The sequence below is a fragment of the Sander lucioperca genome, chromosome 2 (genome assembly GCF_008315115.2).
Source record: "Sander lucioperca isolate FBNREF2018 chromosome 2, SLUC_FBN_1.2, whole genome shotgun sequence".
Lineage (NCBI taxonomy): Eukaryota > Metazoa > Chordata > Actinopteri > Perciformes > Percidae > Sander > Sander lucioperca.
In genome coordinates, this window is record NC_050174.1 from 29,104,020 (window position 1) to 29,126,031 (window position 22,012).

The 22,012-nt window shown below is 40.2% G+C and overlaps 1 protein-coding gene and 1 long non-coding RNA gene across 5 annotated transcripts in view; one reads left to right on the top strand and one right to left on the bottom strand.

Moving 5' to 3' along the window:
• The window catches only part of LOC116047665 (golgin subfamily A member 7), a 44,484-nt gene extending 35,995 nt beyond the window's left edge, over positions 1 to 8,489 (bottom strand). For all 4 annotated transcript variants that reach the window (XM_031296577.2, XM_031296576.2, XM_031296573.2 and 1 more), the window contains exons 1-2: positions 8,357 to 8,489; positions 2,131 to 2,256 (exon numbers count right to left, since the gene is read on the bottom strand). In XM_031296577.2, the coding sequence (XP_031152437.1) occupies positions 2,131 to 2,256; positions 8,357 to 8,365 (135 nt within the window). In that variant the 5' untranslated portion in view covers positions 8,366 to 8,489. The remainder of the gene's footprint in view (positions 1 to 2,130; positions 2,257 to 8,356) is intronic.
• LOC118493958 lies at positions 3,480 to 21,408 on the top strand. Its single transcript, XR_004896013.1, has 3 exons — positions 3,480 to 3,574; positions 11,411 to 11,413; positions 21,398 to 21,408. It is a non-coding gene; the product is annotated as an uncharacterized LOC118493958 (long non-coding RNA).
• The last annotated feature ends 604 nt before the right edge of the window (positions 21,409 to 22,012 follow it).

A 22,012-nucleotide genomic window follows, 5' to 3' on the forward strand; every position in this document is an offset into this window, starting at 1 on the left:
TCAGAGAGAGAAACCACACTGGGATAAGAAGAAACATTTTGCTGGAGAAGTGTGGAAAAACATGAGAGATAGTTTTGTCAACGCTAAAAGATGGCTTCATGGAAAGAGTGTTCAGTGTCCAGTGTTACAGGCAGACAGTCATTTCGATTTGGAGGTAAACAACAGTCATGTTAATTAGGGCTGCAGCTATCGATTATTTTAGTAATCGAGTATTCTACCGATTATTCCATCGATTAATCGGATAAGAAATAATATACAATAGTTTGGTTGAATTTTCAGAAAAAGCAACATTGTTATTGTCTACATTGCTTACAATATCATCCCTCAAAAAACTAAACATATTAAGTGCATTTAAGTGCCATATTACATTGTTTTTAAAGAAAACATTTTCTGAAAAGCAATAACAACCTCAAACTAAGGCATACATTAAAACATACATAAACATTACCTTAAGTTGTGCAACTTAACTTTCAGAACTACAAATTTCAACCTGAGACTGATCTGTATATAGGCCTATATTTAAATATTAGTTCTACTCAACCTATTTTCATTTATATATTTGATTACAATGCTACACAACTCTGTTACACTTATGCTAGTAGATCGTTGATCAGCTGGTGCACAACAATCAGCTGTTTTTCCGAAGGGAGAGTCAACAAGTCGGCTCTTTAGATCAAATTGTGGTCACCACTACGTATTTTCTTGTCTTTGTTTTTGGCAGTTGTTGTGTTTGGTAGTTTATATTTCGGCTCCCATGTTAACAGGTTAGCGCTTACACACTGCCTGCGTGACACGCATGTCTCAGGCGCGGCTCGAGCCGCGCCGAAAACGCCTGCATGCTAGAAATAGAACCGACGGCTATTTTTCACGCGACACGCAAGCGTGTTGGAAGCGTTTCCAGGCAAAATAGAATAGGAAAAGATGTGTATATGTCATTTTGACACGAATACATATTAATAAATGACATGTTGATGTTTGAAAGTCTCTAGGTGTTGATATAATGCAGATATACATATTTTTTTGGAGCCGTCAATACTGCCGACGTTGTCTTTGCTGTAATCAGATCAGTATGTATTTATGTTTAACATGGTATTTTATGTTATCAATGGGAAACATACACGTGTACAGACAAGGCTAGCAGCAGCAGCGCCGCGTCAGACACGTTTCTGGTGTGTAAAGACATAAATCTACAAATCTAAAGTTACAGTTTTCAGAGAAAAAACACTCACCTTTATTGCTGTTGTAAATATCCATCTAGTTTAGTAATAAGGTAGCCTAGGTTTTTTGAATAACAGGTTTACATCCTCTCACATGTTAATCTTTCATTTAAATAACTTAAACTCACCAATGGCTTGTGAGGCTACTTCAAGGGCTTGTAAGGGCTAGCTCTCTGGCCACTCAAGTGTTTTGCATATAATAAATTAAGCTAGTTGTGAGTTAACAATGACTACAGCCTCACTTTTATTTTCTCACTGTCTGTCTCTCCCTGAAAACGTGCAGCAGACGCATGCAAATAAAATCAAAATAAGTATGAGAGTATTTCTATTAAACAACATCAGGGACAGTAGCCTTGATTGTTTATGTTTACTTGTTGTTTCTCCGGAAATTCAAAGACACGTCATGGCGGCTTGTTCAGAATACGATCTCATATTGTACTAAAATAGTTCACCGAAATGTGTTTCTGAAAACATTTTAAGCGAGAAATAGGCCACGCAGTTGCTGAATCTGTCTTCATTTCAGATCAACAAAGGTCAATTTAAAAGATTTGTCAGATTTCGAGAGACTCTAGTCACGCTCATTCCGCTCCCCGTTTCCAGGTTAGCACTCTACCAATCAGATGGGTCATTTGAGTCCGACTGTCGGCAGTGCCCGCCCCGCCGATTATACATGTCAAATCGGCCAAAATGAAGGACGACGGGCCCTCGGACGGACGACGGCACGGAACACACCGAACAGACTCGAGTCACTGACCTCGCCAGACTGTCCGACGGCCGATTATCGGCTCTGTGTGTCCGGGCCTGAACACCAGTGTCCACAAGACAAGTCATAAAGCCATAATTTTACCAATTCAATGCGTTACTGTGATTGAACAAGTCATTCTGAACAGAACAGTGAAGAGGTGTATCCTACCCGGGTCTCCAGCTCAGAGGGGAACTTGGTTTGGAACTGGCACACAGTGCCTTTGGTATAATCTCTCTGAATGAAGACTTTGGCAGCAACGGCTGCCTGTTGCCTCATGTCCTGCAAGCTGTGGGTCTGTGAAAAAAATGAGATTACAATACAGGATCATACATTGATAACCCTCTGGAGTCCGTCTATTCATGAGTGAATAGACTGAGAAATGTTTTTTAAATAATAAAATAAATGATGGCTAAATTCCATTTAGGCATAAAAAATAAAAAAATGTTGTTGGTTGTTAGTTGAGGTCATGGGTCGGTAGGGAATTTATTTTATTTTTTATTTTTTTCCCAGTGGCAGCCAGGAATAGGCAGGAAATTAGAGCCCGACCGACATATCGGTGTGCCAATATTATCGGCCGATATTAGGCCTTTTCCAAACTATCGGTATCGGCATTTATAATGGCCGATAAATGAATATTTAAAAAATAAAATGAAAACGGACGAAACACCCTTGAACCATGTTCTGAGTGTTGGCGTTGCATAGTTTGTCCACCAGAGGTTGATCTACAACGTCCTAGGCTAATGTTATGAAAGGCTTTAGCTTTATTAGCTAGAGTAGCCTACCGAAAGTTATTACCTGTTCATCAGTAGCTGTTGGTGCATCTAGAAAGACGGATGGAACTGCATTCATTGTCAGTGACTTGTGGTCCTTTAGACTGCAGGGTTTTTCAAAGTTGTCTGGTCTAAAATGATCACTACACATTTGCCACTTGAGTAGGGTCTCTGCTGGTATCTTGATGTCCAAGCCAGCAGCTACTAGGTTTCCCGACTGGAGTGCGCTTCTCTGTTTACTTTTCGGCGCAGTACTACTAACCGGAGCAAAGTAAAATTCCACCGCTGCTGAGAAACTAGTCCCTCAAAATGTGATGCGATCATTGAGATGCAAGGGTAGTTTTATTTCTAACATTATTTTATCAACAGACATTTACATCGATAGTCTGGCATTATAATTTATTTGCCTCGGGTGTACTGTGGAGTGGGTAAGACTGTTTTTAGTGGCAGGCTAGCAGATACTGTTGACTTGCGCTAGCCTAGCACCAGCGAACTCTGCAACTGGAAGGACTGGATGAAAAGTGTTGAAAACTGTCTCCACTGATAAATGACACACTGGCTAACTTGGAAATGAGGTCCTGTGTCCAAAATTCTGAACCACCCCTTTAAGTTAGTGTTTTTATACATTTTATTTATCAGAACTTTTAATATATTTTGATGTTCCTCTGTTCTGTTGTGACAATAAAACAAACAAGTTTATTTTAATAATAATAATAATATTATAAACTGCTAATTACTGTTACTAATGTAGGCTAATTAAAAACTGACCGTTGCCCATCGCTGGACGCACCGGAGGACCGAGACACAAAGTAAACACGCCTCTCTGACCGGTACCGGGGGGGGTTAGCAGTTAAACTGAGCAGAGGACAAAGCTCAAGCTAACAGGTTAACGGCTTATTAGCTAGCCAAACACTGAGCAGTAACATCTGCAAAGATTGGATCTGTGAACGCATTAATCTGCTCGGTGTGCGTCTTATAACAAACAAAGCGAGCATCCGCCAAACTCTAACATCTGGAGGAGAGTTATACTCAGTAAACGAAATACAACTTTTTTTCTGCCACATGGTATTGTTTTGTCATTGATTACATTCTTTTGTACCTTAAAATAATGTTTCCAAAATCGTTTCAGTGGTTCATTAACTCGTTCGAATGAGACATAAGAATAATGGTAACAGTAACAGACAATTCCACTTCCAATCTGTAGGGGGACGGAAGAGGAAAAATGCTTTGGTGCCTACTATAAAAGGTGCTGTTGACAAGTAGCTAATGCTAATGCTTGGTCCATAACATTAGCTAATTCTTGGTGGGTAAGATAAGATTACGACATCGTTCAACACGCTCAGTTATTTTTAGTATGATTGTTTTGACCACGGTTAACAACTCTGGACTAACCCACAAATTCATCAGTAACGTTAAAGGTCCCATGGCATGAAAATTTCTCTTCATGAGGTTTTTTAACATTAATATGAGTTCCCCCAGCCTGCCTATGGTTCCCCAGTGGCTAGAAATGGCGATAGGTGTGAACCAAGCCCTGGGTATCCTGATCTGCCTTTGAGAAAATGAAAGCTCAGTTGGGCCGATCTGGAATCTCCTCCTTATGAGGTCATAAGGGGCAAGGTTATCTCCCCTTTCTCTGCTTTGCCCGCCCAGAGAATTTGGCCTGCCCATGAGAAAGAGAGAGACATCATGGCTTGCAAACAAGCAAAGTGGCAGTTGGTCAAGACCACAAACTCCGGTGCTAAGGACGCTAACGGCAGTTTACTGAACCGTCGGGAAACAGACCCAGGCACCCGAGTCAGAACAGCGGCCATTCGTAACGTTACACCTCCGTTAGCATTACCGGTGACCGCCCCCCCCCCCCCCATTTTAGCCGTTTTTACAGTTAGCTAAATTTACCCGACAAAAGGGGGATAAGGGACCAAAACGACTAATACTAATAGTACTTTAAAGATGTGGTAGCATTGGATCTGGACGGGAAGGATAACTCTGGGAGTTGGAAGGGGTGTGTCGCAATTCTGCCTTCTCACAGGTTCGCGGAGCTGAGTGTCGCGATTTCGGTTTCATATCGCATTTCGTTACAGCCCTAACATTTTAACAAAATAAACACATTTCAAAATAAAACAGCTAGGTTTATGTCTTATCTTCTCACAGCGAGACACGCGATCGCACACAACACCACACACACACTATGTGATTCCACATTACAAGTCAAATTTCATTAGGAATCAAATTTCCTGAATGAGCCAACAGATTAGGGCTGAACGATTTTTGAAAATAATCTAATTGCGATTTTTTTCCCAAATATTGCGATTGCGATTCGATATTCGATTATTTTTTTAAGCTCTTAGTCTTCTGTATTATTCAACAAAGAATAATAATATAATTTATAGTATGAACACACAATTACACACTAGACAGTTAAATAAGTAAAAATACAGTATATAGTATATATCTATATATACATACACACACACACACACACACACACACACGTGTAATTTTTTATAGTGCACAGAGAGGAGCTGCCTCCAGCCCCTCCCCCTCGTGAAGTTGCGTGCTGCCGTGTGCACTTGCTCAGAGAGGCTATCGTTACGTTAGCTAGTTGCTGGTGTTCTTGCCATGGGATTAACTGTACTAATAAAACCGTTGAAACACCACGGCCACGCTGCTGTGAAAGCTCCCCGAACGTCATTTATCAGTCTGGTTGTTACCCCTCTCAGTGGCAGCTCCTCCACTCCATATCTTTATAACGGAGCTAACCGCTAACCGGAGCTAATCGTTGCCAACCGAGCCTTCAGTTCTGTGTGCCTGTATTCATTAACTGCATGTATGGACTCGAGTCTGAATAAAACCCTTCATTTTATTAAAATGGCTGTAAAAGTTTTAAACTACAACTCAGAGTTGTTTGAATGACAGAAATCAGCTCAAGGTACGGCGTAGCGTTAGCATGCTAGTTGATGCTTTCTCTGCGGAGTGCAGACTGATTTGCTCTCGCGAGTCATGTGACCAAATCGCAGCCTTTGCGATTAGGAAATCACGTTTTAACATATCGTGATATTATCGCAAATGCAATTAATCGTTCAGCCCTACAACAGATTAAAACAGATTAGCACATTGTTATGAATTATACAATTCTAAAGGGTACAGGACACATCACCTTTTCCAAATAAACATGCTTCCTATAGTTGTTGAGAATGAACAGTACTTTGCCAACTTTTTGGCCCCTGTTTTAGCTAGCCCCCCCCAATGCAAAGTCCAGCCTGTGTACATGACCTCGACTACCAAACACTAGCATAATGAGCTTGCATTTGTACCCAAGGTTCTCAATGGTAGATAGCAATGACTGATATTTTAGGGTCTTAGAACAGTAAGACGGAGGGAGAGAGAAAGAGAAGGATCGCTTTGTGACCGGCGTGTAGAAATACACGTCCTGTGTGAAAGGCCAGGCGCACGATCAGACACTTACTTATGCTACGCGACACTTACGCGGGCGGTGTGTTCCCAGTGTAAAGCGTTCATTATACTCGCCATTCCCAACCTGTCGCGCGACAGTGTGACATCATGGGAGCGCCATAACTATTTATACTCGCGCGTGGTGGTCGCGACACTAGCTGCAGTCTTCTCCTTAACAGAGGTGTCACAACTGAGGAAAGGTTACTGACTTTGCTATTTCTACAGAGTAGAAGAAGAAAAAGGTAAACAATGGCAGAACTGTCACCAGCATTGACGTCAATGTCAACAAAGGCTAAGATGATAATGGAGTCAATGGATGAGGAAGAACAGCTGCTTTTGAGCCTGCTTGCAAAGAAACAAAGAAAAAGAAGGTGGAATGTTCGTCCTTTGAATAACGCCAGACATAAATATGGTGAGTTCAATATCCTCGTGAAACAAATGAGGATCATAGACGAAGAGAAGCACTTTGAATACTTCAGAATGTCTGCACAACGATTCCATGACCTACTTCGTTGGATCAACCCTTTCATTCACCATAAAAGAACTCATCTTAACCCAGTAAGTTTACAAGAGAGACTTGCAGTCACTCTGAGAGTCCTGGCATCCGGTACCAGTCACAATGCAGTTGCTATTGGCGCACTTGCTCGGAAAGCTTGCCCTCGAACTCGTCCATGCTTCCTGTTTCCGCTTTGTCGTGCGCCGCTGAAAAAAATAGAGTGGCGCACGATCTCTGGTGGCACTTTAAATCCTGGCGCGCCATCGAGAGCTATGTCATTTTGACGTCACATTGTCGCGCGACGGACTGTAACGGTACAGATCCATTTGTCCGACACGACTGAAGCGTGGTGTCGTGACGTCATACATCCATGGTTGATGCTCCACGCCCTTGACCGCCAGCTGATTGGGCGAACGCCTGACGTGGGTTTGACTTCTCGAGAATTTCAACAGAGTGTCATGGCGGCTCATTGAGAATACGATCTAGTATTTTACGAAAATAGTTCACCGAAACGTGTTTCTGAAAACATTTTAGGCAAGAAATAGGCCATACAGTTGCTGAATCTGTCTTTATTTCAGATCGACAAAGGTCAGTTTAAAAGATTTTCGTCTACTTCTACTGGATAGTCGCGTCTCGTTCAACATTAATTTGCATAAAGATGGGCATCGGCCAGCTTTTGGACGCGCAGCATTTTTTCAAATGCAGCGCCGCCTTCCCGGAATGCTTTGCGGGCGCGTTGAAGTCGCTTGACGTCACCCATAGGAATAGAGTGGAGCGCGGCGACAGAAGCGTCGCACGGTCAAATGGATGTGTACGTAAAGAGGCCTTAACACTGCCATGACTACTGGGACAGAGCAGACATACAACAGAGCCATTGTCATAAACACCTGCGCTTTTCCTACTATGACAAGTCGCACTAAATGCTTGCGCTTGTGGAAATTACTGGAATTGTTGGGTCTTTGTAAATTATAGAGTGTGGTCTACTCTATCTGTAAAGTGTCTCGAGATAACTATTGTTATGATTTGATACTATAAAGAAAATTGAATTGAATTAATAATGTCTGATGTTCATAAGACGTTACCATCAGAAGATCATTGCAGCACACGACTGTCACTCACTAGCGTTTCCATCTTTGCACTGTCAGGAGGCAAATTGTTGAAGATGTAGCTAGCTACCCAAAATGTACCCAAAGCCTTATTATTTCCTTCCCCTGGAGCCAGTATCTTGGTCTGTGGTTCAGTTGTGTAGCCAGATCTGAGCACACTGCACACATTTGTAAATGCAGCACACTGCAAAATACTTATCAAATCGAACTAACTAATGTCAGCCGATATAGGCTTACTACGCAGCTTCGCTCCTCGTTAAAATTCTCTTAATACATCCATGGTTAAAATAAATAAAAAACATTGCCGACAATGGCGCATATGAGTTTTATAAATACCCTAGCTTGTTAGCAATAAAACAACTAATGTTACTAACGTTCCTAGTAAACATTAGCTACGTTAACGTTACCGACTGACCAGTGAGCTATCAGGCTAACGCTGGCCAACTTTCCTCTACCTGTTTTTTCAATCAGACATACTCCTAGAAAACACGAATAAAATGTGACATTAGAAATAAATTGTTCACATACAACTGACGTACGAAAAATAAGGCTCATCATCGTTAGCTTACCTCTGCCATGTTGAATACAATGGTTGAATACTGTTTTACCTCCCACTAACAGCTTTTAGCATGTACTACGAAATAACCATTCCGGAGTGAACGTTTAAGTAAAAACAAGGGTTCCGGTTGTAGAGGACTATTAAACAAGTCCTTAAAGCTTGGGGAGGCAGTTTATTTTTAGCGTCGTTGGGCAATACATAGTCTGTTTGTTTGTGATTAATTTCAAAATCACAATATTACAACGAATACAACATAAAAGCTTATGGCATTGCCAGGGGGAATACATATATGGTAGCTCAACAATGAAGCCAGCCACATTTTACAGCCAAAATAATACACATTTGCCATTATACAACATTATTCGACCACAGAAGAGTACAATGATACAGTTTTTTAATGCCTGTCACACTGGAAGAGGGTCTGATATTATCTAAATAATGGTCAAGCTCATTTGTAAATGCAGCAAAGAAAGGTTTAGAGTTTCTAAACCTGCATTTATGAATATGGTATTTGGCAAGAAGAAAAATAAGATTTATAATAAAATAATGATTAACCTCCTCCTTTCTGAAATCACAGAAACCAAGAAGCACATGTTTATAGGTGAAGGAGAAATCAACAATGATATGTTCTTGAATGAAAAAAAAGGACATTAGACCAAAACCTCACAGTATGAGCACAATTCCAAAATAGATGCAGAGCAGTTTCAGGCACGTTAGACCAAAAGGAGCAATCAGTATCAATGTCATTTTTAAGCCTCTTAATATTATATATGTATATTATATATATATATATATATATATATATATATATATATATATATATATATATATATATATATATATATTATATACTTTAGCAGGATAAAATCTACAGTATGAATCAATTTGTAGGAAATTTCTCTCACTTTGTTAGTTAACATTTCACAAAACAAAACAACATCTCACAAAACACAACAGCAAAAGCAGTACGGGGGGTATTGTATGCACTTTGTGCAAAACAAAGTCTGATTGATTTATAATGCTGAAATAGTCATTAGATAGTTGCATGCCTGTTCTTATTTCTGAAGGTTTGAAGTATGGACAGCACTGTAAAGCTACTCAAGATGGGCTTCTCTCATGGTCAATCCGTGGTTGATCACATGATGAATAAGTGTGGCCCTGAGGCCTGTACTACGAATCAAGATCAACATGCCCTGGATTTATTTCAGTTACCCGGCTTCACCAAACCTAACAACCGCGGTCCCACATAAGCTGTGTCACGACGGTGGTTAAAGGTCCCATGGCATGGAAATTTCACTTTATGAGGTTTTTTAACATTAATATGCATTCCCCCAGCCTGCCTATGGTCCCCCAGTGGCTAGAAATGGCGATAGGTGTAAACCAAGCCCTGGGTATCCTGCTCTGCCTTTGAGAAAATGAAAGCTCAGATGGGCCGATCTGGAATCTGCTCCTTATGAGGTCATAAGGGGCAAGGTTATCTCCCCTTTCTCTGCTGGCATGCATGGCCCACCCATGAGAGAGAGACATCATGGCTTTCAAACGAGCAAAGTGGCAGTTGGTCAAAGCCATACCCCCACCCTCCACCTTGCCCCCCCCCTCTCTCCTCCTCAATAGCTACAGACACAGAAATGGCACATACTAAGGAAAGCTCATTGTGGGACTGGCTCTAGTGGCTGTAATTCTGCACCAAGGCTGAATTTTGCGAAAGAGACTTCACATACAGTATTAGGGGACCACTAAGGTCTATATAAAAGCATCCAAAGAGCACCATGTCATGGGACCTTTAACAACTAGTTCAATCAACCCAGGGTTTCCCAATCCAGCTTAAAAGCAGTTGGGAAAAACTGTAAATCCCTGCAGCATCTAGACCAATATGGTGATAAATCCGAAGCCTCTGAAGTGCTGGGTCAGAGTGCAGTGCTGTTACGCACATACAGACAGTAATAACTCAATATTCTGCTTTTTGTGAAGGAGATGTCCAGTTACCATGGCTCATCATAGCCTCTTTTCCAACTTTCTCTTTAGCAAACGTAATTTATCCTTGAAACACATTATTATGAAAACACAGTTGTGTAACATTAATTACCGAGGAGCCTCACATGTCCAAGAGATAGAACCTTATGAACGGACAGGACGTAGACCACAGCGCTGGAGTACAAAAGTCCTTGACACTCACCCCACTGAACAAGGCCACAGACACTATCACGAGTGTGCATGGACCACAGTGGGACGGTGTCTTCCAGTCTGCCTGTAGGCTGCGGAGATGCACTCACAAACCCATCCAGCAAGACGCTTTTTGGACAAGGCTCTACTGACCACACCATCCCTGAAGCACACAAACGCTATTCAGTGCGTCTGATGGGGCCTGTGTGTTCCACATAGCATGCCAAAGCACAAGCTGGGCAAAGCAGATCTAATTTTGCTTCCCTGACCCCCGCATGGGGTGGATGGAAAAAAGCATCTAACTGAATAACTCTCGAAATCATGCTATCGGCACAGGCACCCGCTCCAAACGGGAACTGCACTAGTCATACAAAATTAAAAACATTTTCTATTTAAAACATTACATCATACAAAACATGATTGGTTAATGGACACATGATTGGTTATGTTTCAGCCATGATTTCAGTTGTGATTTTAAACTAGAGAGAGTAGAGCATTGTCTGATAGTGCGGGGTATCGTGTTCCAAAAGCTTGTAGCTGACAGGCCAAATTTAGTTGACCTGTCCGGTAACTACACAGTCACATCTGGTAGATGCTCTTGTTTGCCTGATGTTATCTGAGAATAAGTGAAGCAAACTCAGTCAGTGGAGGAGGAGCAAGATTTGGGGTAATTTTGTACATCAAGCAGGAGTTTGCAAGGTGGACAAAATTATGAATGGTCAAGACGTTGTGCATTGTAATTATATGACAGAGATGATTCCTCATAGACTTTTTGTCCAATATTTTGAGAGTTGTTTGTACAAACTGTGCAAAAGCCTAAGAACGTTTTACCTGCTTGGGATGAGGCGATAATCATTATTGGAACTGGTGATTATTGGAACAGTGGAAAACTAAGTTTTAGTGTGTTGAATCTGAGTTTGAATGAAGTGTGTTTTGAATGATTTAAGGCAATTAATATGGTCTTCCTTAGGTGAAGGACAGAAACTTGATTTAGCAAAATAGGTTTCCTTTTTTGACAGCGTGTGAGTTTATTCTGTTTATTTCTTAGACTAAAGTGGAACGAAGCAAACTCGCCCCTCAAACACATATCCCAGCTGACCAAATAGGAAGGGGAGTCGCCACAGCCACCGCTGCACTCACCAGGGCGAATATATTAGCAATGGTCACCGCCGGTTGCTGGGCTGATGGTGGCCGGTTGGAAAATTTGAACATATCACCCAACCCGGTTACTTTTGACAGAGGGCATTTTTCCTGCATAGTGGGTACACTGACTTTTATACTTTAAGTAAATTGTTTTCCTTATACTTCTGTACTTTTACATAAGTAAAATTGATTTTACAGATCTGAATTGCAAGTAAAGAATTTGGATATTTCTTCCACCTTTGTTTTATATATATATATATACATAGATCACTGTTGTGTGGCAATGCAGAGTTGGCTTTATAAACCAGTCTAAATGTGCAACTGAATGATCATGCATCAATGCAATGTTACAATATAACATTGTGGCCATAACAACAATTAAACAACAGTTTTGCAAATTGACCAAAGTTGAAGGCACTGAAATGAATGAACACCAATGGTGGCCAGCATTCTTTTAAAATGGTTAGAAATTGGCCAATGTATTAGTATTAAAACAAATGCACAAACACTGGTGTTGTCCTTTAAATAAGACATGACCTTTCTATGCGACTCAGATGTTTTTCTTGTTTGAAAATTAAGTCTGAGGACAACATTGAACTCAGTTTGGGTTTCTGTTTCCACAACAGCATTAAGCCTTAATTCCCAAGAGAGGCAAATGTTTCTGGCCTTGGACCATCACAGACCCCAAATGCTGCAGTTGTGCAAGCAGATACATTTGCAAATTTGAGTAAGAATCCATCTTTAATAAGGGCCCCAGGCCTAGAAACAAATAGGCCCCTGTGTTTGAGAAAATACAGAACACACAACAAAATATTATATTACTTTAATTTTTGGAAAACATATTGGGACCTTCCAGATAGGTTTGTTGTTTGAGTCTTTCTACTAAAGCCCTCTAAAAACACAATGTAGTGTAATAAGTTCGATAGCAGCAGAAAAACTACCCTGACTACATGACTCTTAGAGAATTAGAGCAACAGTTTAACAACTTTGGCAAAGTCAAGACAGATTGTCACAGCCTGTCAGGAGCTGGTGTTGTGATCCTGGCTTTCAGAGGGTCATTATTGGATCTGTATAAATGTAAAAATCCAACTATTGCTCCTGCACTGGGCTTGTTTGTCTCTTGGCAAGGGGGTGGGCCTTTAAAGCCCCTCTCCTCTGTGATGGCTGGTGTGGGAGAGACCACTAATGAGCACCATTTGGGCTATTCATTTACAACACATGCTGGTTAATAGCCCACGACAGTAGTTTTACTGCTGCTCAGGCTGCTCTTGCTGAAGTGGCTCTCTAATGGAACACTATACATCCTCCCTAGATGACCACTTTTGCCCCAGTCTGCTATTATTAGAGAGAAACCACATTTGGATCATTCAGCCAGTAAATGTCACTCTTAGAGGGACTATATCAAATCATGTCAAAACTGTTGAACAGGTATTCAATTCAATTTTATTTATAGTGTCAAATCATAACATGCTATGCTGGCCACTGCAAACAAAAGGCAGAGCATAGCACTCACAATGAAGGCTAGGTGTTTTCCACTGGGCCAATGCAACAAAAAAAACATGCACTCTCACACCGCGAAGTGGAATGAAATTGGCAACCAAACAGCATTGTGTGAACATTAGTGGTAGAGGTTAACCTCAGTCTGTAGGAACTGAAGGAAAATCTGCTCAATTACAATTCTATTTTTTTCTGGCAATTTTTTGTTTTGATGACTTTGCCTGAAGTGCCTGTGTTTAACCATAATTGCTCACACATTGACTAAAGCATTGAGCATGTATCACTAAAGGTAGAGACAAATTAAACACTTTACTGTGCACCAAAGAGTAGATGAAGCACTAAAGATAAAAATAACAAAACAGAGTTTTTTTTGTTGAAATTGACATTTTAAAGCAATGCAAATGCTGTTCATTTTAACAAACTTTTACTGTTTGTAAAAACTCAAACATCCAAGTCAAGTAACAATAAGCAAAACACATTTTTGTCTGGAGTCTGACTTAAGTCTGAAGTAAGTTAAGTAACATTTTCAATTCAGGACTAATGGAGTAGTTTTACAATGTGGTATTGGAACATTTAGTTATGTAAAGGACCTCAATACTTATTCCACCACTAAGCATGTATACTGGCCTCACTATTCCCACTAATCATTTTGAAGTGATCCACATCACGATGAGGCCTTTTCATGCCTCATATGACTGACTAACAACTAAGGATCTACAAGTGCAATGCATTGCCATGTTTCTGTCCTTGACAGAAAGTTATAGCTTCTTCTTGTGCTGCTAATTGAAATACTTGTATCCTGTAATGTACTCTCTGGCCCCAAAGCTCCAAACTGCTTCCCTGTGAACATGCACCGACAGCCAAGTAGAAATAGCAGCAGCAAAATAGTGCTGAGCTGTTTCTGACAGCAGCCAGCATGCACATTTGTTATAGGTATTGGATGACATTCACATTGTAAAGAGGTATCAAGGAATCTGTGCCTTTTAGGGACCTCTATTGGCAGCCTGTAGGAACCGCAGCAATTTGAATAGATCTGGCACGTATTGGCATGGAACTGAACGATAAAGTCACATTTTCAGTGTGAAGACGAGTGAGACATTAGAACAGAGCTTATTATTTTGTTTTGAGTATAGGTTTTGTCAACCATGAATGACTGTCAGTGTCACTCAGGAAGTACAAAAAAGACAAAATACATAAATAAATACAAATGGAAATGTTGAGATATAGAAATAACTAAATATGGTAATTAATTAATTAATTGATAATGGCCAAATAAATATGGCAATTTATGAATAAAAGAACAAATGCTGAAATCAATACAGCAAGAACCAAATAGATACGGTATTTCATAAATTAAAATATAAAAGGCTGAAATCCACACACAAATACATAATTCAATGCCTAAATAAATACATGTTGGCAATTAACGAGGACATATATATATATATATATATATATATATATATATATATATATATATATATATATATATATATACATTTACATGTATTTATGTATGTATTTCTACATTTTTATTATTTATTTATATGTAGCTATTTCTACCACTTTAAATTAAAGTTAGTACAACCTACTGTATTAACATATAGGCCTAGACACAAAATAAATAAATAAAAGTAGAAATGTATTTATTATTTATTAATGGCCATGCTTATTTCTATGTTCTTGCATTTATTTATGTATTTGTTTATTTAAAAAAGTTCATCCTCCACAGTCAGCCTCTATTGCTGAGCAGTTGAAAATGTCAGTATGTGGAGGAGTGTGTTGAAATTTCAGCAAGTGTGGACTTTTGGGTCCCAATCAGGCAAATGAGAAGCAGAAATCTCAGCACCTGCCCACATAACTATTTAGTCATTGGCATTTATCAACAACCACATTAACCACCATAGACAACAAGCAATTTAACTCCAGGTTAATCATTTCATCTTATAATTTAGGCTTTTAACATTATATTTAAAGAGCTGGGATATTCTTCCAAGCTACATATAAATTAAATTAAATAATTGAGAAATGTGCTGTATTTCATGCATGAATGCGACATTTACACATGGGAGTACCACTCAGGAGTCCTTCATGCCACCCCAAATTACCGGTCTAATGACATGACGTTATTACCTCACCCCTATATGAGTCACTTGCATCAGTTGTGGTCGACAGCATGCATTCAACAGACCGTGAAAATTCAAACAATCACTTTCCTCAAGATGCCTGGGAAGGATTTAAAGGGAAACATACATGCCTCTAAATGTTTATTAGCTGTTTAATATCCTGTTTAGGGTGTCTTTTATCAGTTTGGTGTTATTAAGTCCCTTGGTTAAGTCACCGTTTCCTGTAAGGTACCAGTGTTCCCCTCCTCCTTTGTCACTCTGTTTCACGGGCCCTTGAAGAAATACAAATGATCTATCACATAATTCACATAGCATGTTATGCTGATACACACAGTCTTTGCACCAAAATTAACATTATACAACTTGTTTTTTTGCTGGCAAAAAATGCAAATATCAAAATATGACACAGAATGGCAAAAGCTCCCTATTCAAAGCAGGATGTGGGTTGCCCTCATGTTGGGCATGTTTTGACTGGGATCGGGGAGTCAGATTACCTCATATTTCATTCAGCAGTCTGAGAGACATTAATCATCCCGTTAAATCGAGACAGTTTTATAGTGTTGTGTGTGAGAGTGCTTATAACCCACACATAGCTCTACTGCTCACTTAAGACCTATGTACCCAAATGTCCAATTTAACAAGCAGACATCTTTGCAGCTGGGCATTCCTTCACAGTTCCAATGACCAAAACTTTCCTTCACAAAAGCGGCCAAAACGTTCTCACTAATAAAGTCATTTCAATTCTGTTTTGTGTGTGTGTGTGTGTGTGTGTGTGTGTGTGTGTGTGTGTGTGTGTCTTGCTTGTCTGGTTTTGTTGAATATAAAGCAATAGTAAGGTGATTAAAAGTATAGAACAAAGATCTGAAATAGTTGGCTACTGATTCCACCATCTGCTAACTGAAGAACCATACTGTATATACTGTCAGAATAAAACTTTGTTTCCAATGCACTGCTTTAAAGTTGGCAGTGTTTTCAGGGTCTTAAAGCCATGTTAGATGACAATGCCTATAATTCATTTTTCAAAATGGGGAGGAATTCCCCTTTGAATGCTTCACATAGGGGGGATTTATACACTTTGGGGTGGATACCACTTCTTACCTCAGATTGCATTTTTCCGCTCTCTTCCAACTTTGGCCATTCTGAACTATGTACATTGCTGTGATTTGTCTCTTTCTCCTTCTCCTCTCTTAGTGGTCAAATCTTTGAGCTGCATCTTAATCTTTATTTTTGATATCTCCGTCTTCTCTCTTATCGCCAAAGCTCTATTCTTTCCCTGTCCTCTCATCCCCTTTCATCTTCTATCTACTAATAACTTTGTTTAAAAAAAAAAAAAATCTAACTTCTCTTTTCTCTCTCAAACAATGTGTTTATGTTACATGTTTCTGTACCTTAAAATGCCTCTATTTTACCACCTGCAAGCTTATATAAATCAACTATACTGCCATATTGCTGAAATGACTTTTAACAATTTAAAAACATTTGGAAAGAGAACTTTTGGTTTGATCAGAGGGTTACAATATAAATATTGCATTTGAAGTTTACAGTGTACACACATGTGCTGCAGGACAGAACTCATAAACTGGAAGTACTACTGCAATTAGTTGAAAAGAGAAGGCAGAAATGAGAAGCTTTGGCAGTGTATTTCAAGGAAGAGACCAAACAATAATGTGGTGCTGATTGGTTAGATACACACACATGTTTTACATAAATCTTGTCGCCTATGGCAACATGCTTGCCCTCCCATTTAACAAAGCAGACTTTGTGCTATAACTGATTCCACTTTGAAAAACATATCCTTAATCAAAAGCTGCATTGTCCCATTAAATGTTCTATCGGCAACAGAAATGTCTTGTTTGTACTGTCTCTTTCACTTTCATTTAAAATGTCCAGCAGTTCCCTGCAGCAGGTAACATGACTGCATATTTTGCAAAATGTCACTAATATAAGTGTGGGAGTTTTTGCAATACAACATTCCACATCTTTTCTTTATCTTTTCTTCTTTTTAGAATGCCATTTACCATTGCACACCTGCACTGGACTGAGTACTATGAATGTACTGTTCTGTGTACAAAGACACATTGGACATGTGGGCATCTTTACTGCTGCCACAGCTCCACTCCTTCTGTAGACTGTAGAAAAATGTGGGCAAAGCAACTCAGATGTCACATCTTATTTATCCAGAAAAACTAAAGATATGAATGAAAAGGCATTGCCTAACTCTTGTATATGAACTAAACCTTGTTCACTTTCTATGTGCAAACAGAAGATCAACCGGCTAGTTGTTTTCTCTCATGCATCCACAGAATGTAGGCTTTGTGCATGTTGTTCCCCGGTTGGCCGTCACTGTAGTAGTGTGTGTAAACACAGGATGTAAGGCAACAGAAAGTGTTTGATCAATCAGTCTTTGTCTGTGCTAGTTTATGGCCAGGTTGCTGTGACAGAGCCTTTGTTGATGATGGAGATGTGTGATAGTGTTAAAAAGGGACAAGACTAAAGCTCTCACCATGGTCCGTGTGCAGAGCCATGCAGCATCTCCTCTGATGTGCATGTGCGTACTGTACGCAACAATTAATGTGCACATACATTTGCAAGCCACACCCTTGTTCATGTAGGAGTTGCCATTGCTCTTAATCTATGTAGTGGGCGTCGTAGACACATCTTTAGGAAAGCCACTGTAGAAAAAGAAAACAGGCAAAGCCATATGTGACGCTTCTTTGTAAATATTCTATAGCGACTGTATGTTGCCATTGGTTTTGTGATTATCTGTGTGTTTTCGAACAAGATGGAAGAGGAAGTAATTGGGTTGGGGGGTCACACGGACCAATGAGCTGCATGCAGTCAACCTCAATGTTTAAAATAATAGGATTACGTAATTGCAGAGGTTTGCGGGTGCACCGCCATGTAGTCTCTATCGACAACATTTCATTTCCAGGATTGTTCAGGTGCCGCTGGAAATTCCACCGGATGTCCCTGATTTCGGCCGGATGTCCGTCACCTTCCGCTTTCTTTGTCTTGGCATTTAAATTCTGGTGGATTTATAAGGACTATGGTTAACCGCTCCTCGGATCTCTGCAGGGTAAATCCAGACAGCTAGCTAGACTATCTGTCCAATCTGAGTTTTCTGTTGCACGAATAAAACAACCTTTGAACGTACACATGTTCCACCAAAACAAGTTCCTTTCCAAGGCTTTTTTGCAGAGGCACCGTTGCTCTGTCTGGCGCTTGAGCACCGCTCAAGACGACTGTGATTGGTTTACAGACATGCCAATAAACCAGAGCATGTTTTTCTCCCATCTTGGAATGCTGTGTGGACTAGCCAGACCCTCCTCTGCAGCGCTGTGGAGGAAGGTCTGGCAATGCGAGACTAAAAGCTGTTTTATGCTTCTGCGTCAACTCCACGCTGTAGCTATGCCGTCGCTCCTGCGGCGTCGTGACCCTTTTCTTGTTCTGCGTCGGGGTTGCTTTGCATCGTGGTGCATTTCACCGCCATAATACGCTAGGGGGTGATAAGTCTGAGGTTATTTGCGAGGTGTCTGCCAGCCAGTTTATGTTATGTTAGCAAGCAAACTTTAGCACAACTGCCCACAAAGTACTGCTTGCTGGTGAAGTGCTAATTTCAAAACGTTACTGACATATAGACACTTTACAAACGGATAACCCCGTCATTGTAACCAAAATATGTCTGAGTTTATTTGCAAAGCTTATGTTAGTGAACTAGCATGTTGCTACTCCCCAGTAGGCTGCTTGAAACACTGACTATCAACACACAGGCTGAGTTGACCAATCACAGTCCTTGCGGTCTGCGTCGCCTCGATGCAAAGTTACACATTTTTGGAGGTGCACGTCGAGCTACGGCGGAGGGCTCGAAGGGGGGTTCGCGGCGACGCAGAGGGGTCTGCGGGGGTACACCGTTGATTTGACGCAGAAGCATAAATCTGCCTTAACTGCCGTGCAATGACTTAAAGAGTCTAAAGCTAAGCTAGCAGCTCTGTGCAGCTGTCCTTCTGATATCAACATGCTCACAGTGACAACCCTAACATGCTGATGTTTAGCAAGTATAACTCTTACCATATTCCAGTATACATATACCATATACAGTAGATTATGTTAGTATGCTCACATTTGCTAATTAGACAGTACAGCTGTGTCTGATGGAAATGTCATTAGTTTTGCACGTATTTGTAATGTTTTAATTTCATGGCAATCTATTCAACAGATGTTGAGATATTTTAGTCTCTAATGGAGGAGTGACCAACTGAATGGCATTGTCATCCCTAAAAATAAATTATTAGAGCTAGCATGGCTTAACATTTTTTTTATTAGAGCACAGAAACGCATTTACAAAGAATTTCGTCTTTTGTCTCACAGCAAGCGAAAAGGCTTTATCTCCTATTTTATCTATAGTTGTTTTGGTCTGTGGTATAAATCAACTAATGGGATTACTTTGGCCACCAAAGCAGCTATGTTTGTAGAAGTACAACGTCAATCTGTCCTAGTTTACCCTCAATACCCCAATGCTTTAACCACTCATACTTTATTTCTGTCCTTCATCAGATGTGACGGACTGAGAACATTAAGCCAGCACAGTAAATGTATACCTGTTGCACAATCTGAAATACCACAGGGGAATAATTGCACTGTATTGTTTGGACTTCTCACTCGTTTCTACTCGTACCAACTGCAACCACTCCAAAAGTTCTCACCCCTCTCAGAGAGAAAGAATTAGACTGATCAAAGCAACCACAGTCTTTGTACAGATCTCCCTCCCAACACTGTCATAATTATGAGCTTCATAAGAAACATGATAGACAATCAGAATGAGTAACTTGAGCAAACCAAGCTGTCTAGAAGACCGATTGTGTTTATCCCTCAAAAACCGCGTGATATCACATGGTCCAAGATTGAATCATCTTCTCACCCCTCTGGCTTTCATTACCTCGCCTTGGAACACTTGAGTCTTCTGTGGGGAAATGGTATGTTCAATGTAATTTCATGCAGTGATTGCCAAACAATAAGGTGCTGGAAAAGCCTGGTGTCGGAGCGCCCTCACTTAGGGACTATTGTTATAAATAACCCCCCTTCAAGAAGCCCCTCTTTATCTTGAGATCATTTGTTTTTTTTCATTCCTATTCATTAGTGACGTTAAGAGTACTTAAAGACAATCTTTTTTTCTCAAATGCTCTATTGAATCTAATAAACTGTAACTGGTAATTCTAAGGTACAGCTATGTATTCTAATATTTACTGCTCACCATGCTTGAGCTATGTTACTGGTTACTGGTTGCACGCCGTGCGTCGTTCGACTGGTCATGACTGTTTTCCCAAGATGGCGCCCGCATGTATACGTGAACGGTACTGTCTTTATCAACTATCCTTTTAATAAACTGTCAAAGTTTTCAATGCTTCGGTTTACATGTAGGGACCCTCATTATGCTACTGTGGAAGTGTGGTGCTATTTTGTTTGTCCTTTAAGAACACAAAAGGTGTCCAGTGGCATGATATGCAGAAGTTCAGTTCACGTGCGGGAATGACCAACAAATGACAATTGTGCTTGTTTTCATTCCCTTGCGAAACAGATGCGAAATTACGTAACCACATAAAAGTACTTTGAACAACATGAAAGAAAAGCAGATTGTTGCCATCAATGGCTTCCTAATACTCCATGATATAACTTTAATGAGCTATGAATAAGACAAACTCTCTGCAAATTAACCACTTTATTGTGCATCAGTGTAAATAAATTACGTGCTCATTGCAAACACGCCCACAAGCTTTTTGTACAAAAATAGGTTTGGTTTTATAACAAAGTAGTTTAAAAAAAAATCCCAATTAAAATAGCAGGGGTATATTAGTAAAATAATAAATTAGATGGCAGATACATTTGGTCTTACTCTCCTTAAAGTAGGAAGGTCGGGTCAGCGCGCCCCGGGAGGCAGAAAGAGGAGACAGAAGGCCCAGCACCGACAAGGACATGCACTACACACTTATTTCTTCACGATTCGCTACAACATATCATGCAATATTCACTACACAATATCATGCAAGTCACTACAAAATATACAGTGTCGAGGCTACATACACATCGCAACAGAGTGTCATCCGGTGCAGTCTCACCACAAGGAGGCAGTGTGTCGACACAGACCAGCCTTCTACAGGTTCAGGCTGTGGATATACAGAGAGAGGAGAGCAACCTGTGTTAAAACTACTATCAAGCACAGTAAAGCATCGACCAAAGCAAGCAAACAAAAGATACAAAATGGTAAAATAACCGTTGCAAACAGTGACTGGACTGGTCCCCCTTCGAGAAAGCAAACAAAACACATTAGTTGCCAGTCACAAAGTTAATGTGTCTTGCAAATAATTATTTAAACATTGATAAAAGGAATACAATGTAAGCCCACTTTGCAAGAACACACAAACTCCTGTAGCACAGTAATGCAGGAGGAGGGAATTTCCAATGTTACAGATAAAAGAACACATCGTAAATATCACAAAGTTCAAACTCAATAAAATACCCAAAAGCATGTATATCGTTTACCAGTATTTTCTAGAGCTCTCCAGTCACAGCAGCTCGTTGGTAGTCATGTTAGTGGTAAACTGAAACATACAAAGAAACTTTACTTAACCCAGCGAGAGGTAAGGGACTAATGACTGAACCTGGTAAACTTTTTATCACTTCCTGATTGGCGACAGGTCAAATGACTATGTGATGCGACTACCTATGTAACAAAATCACTT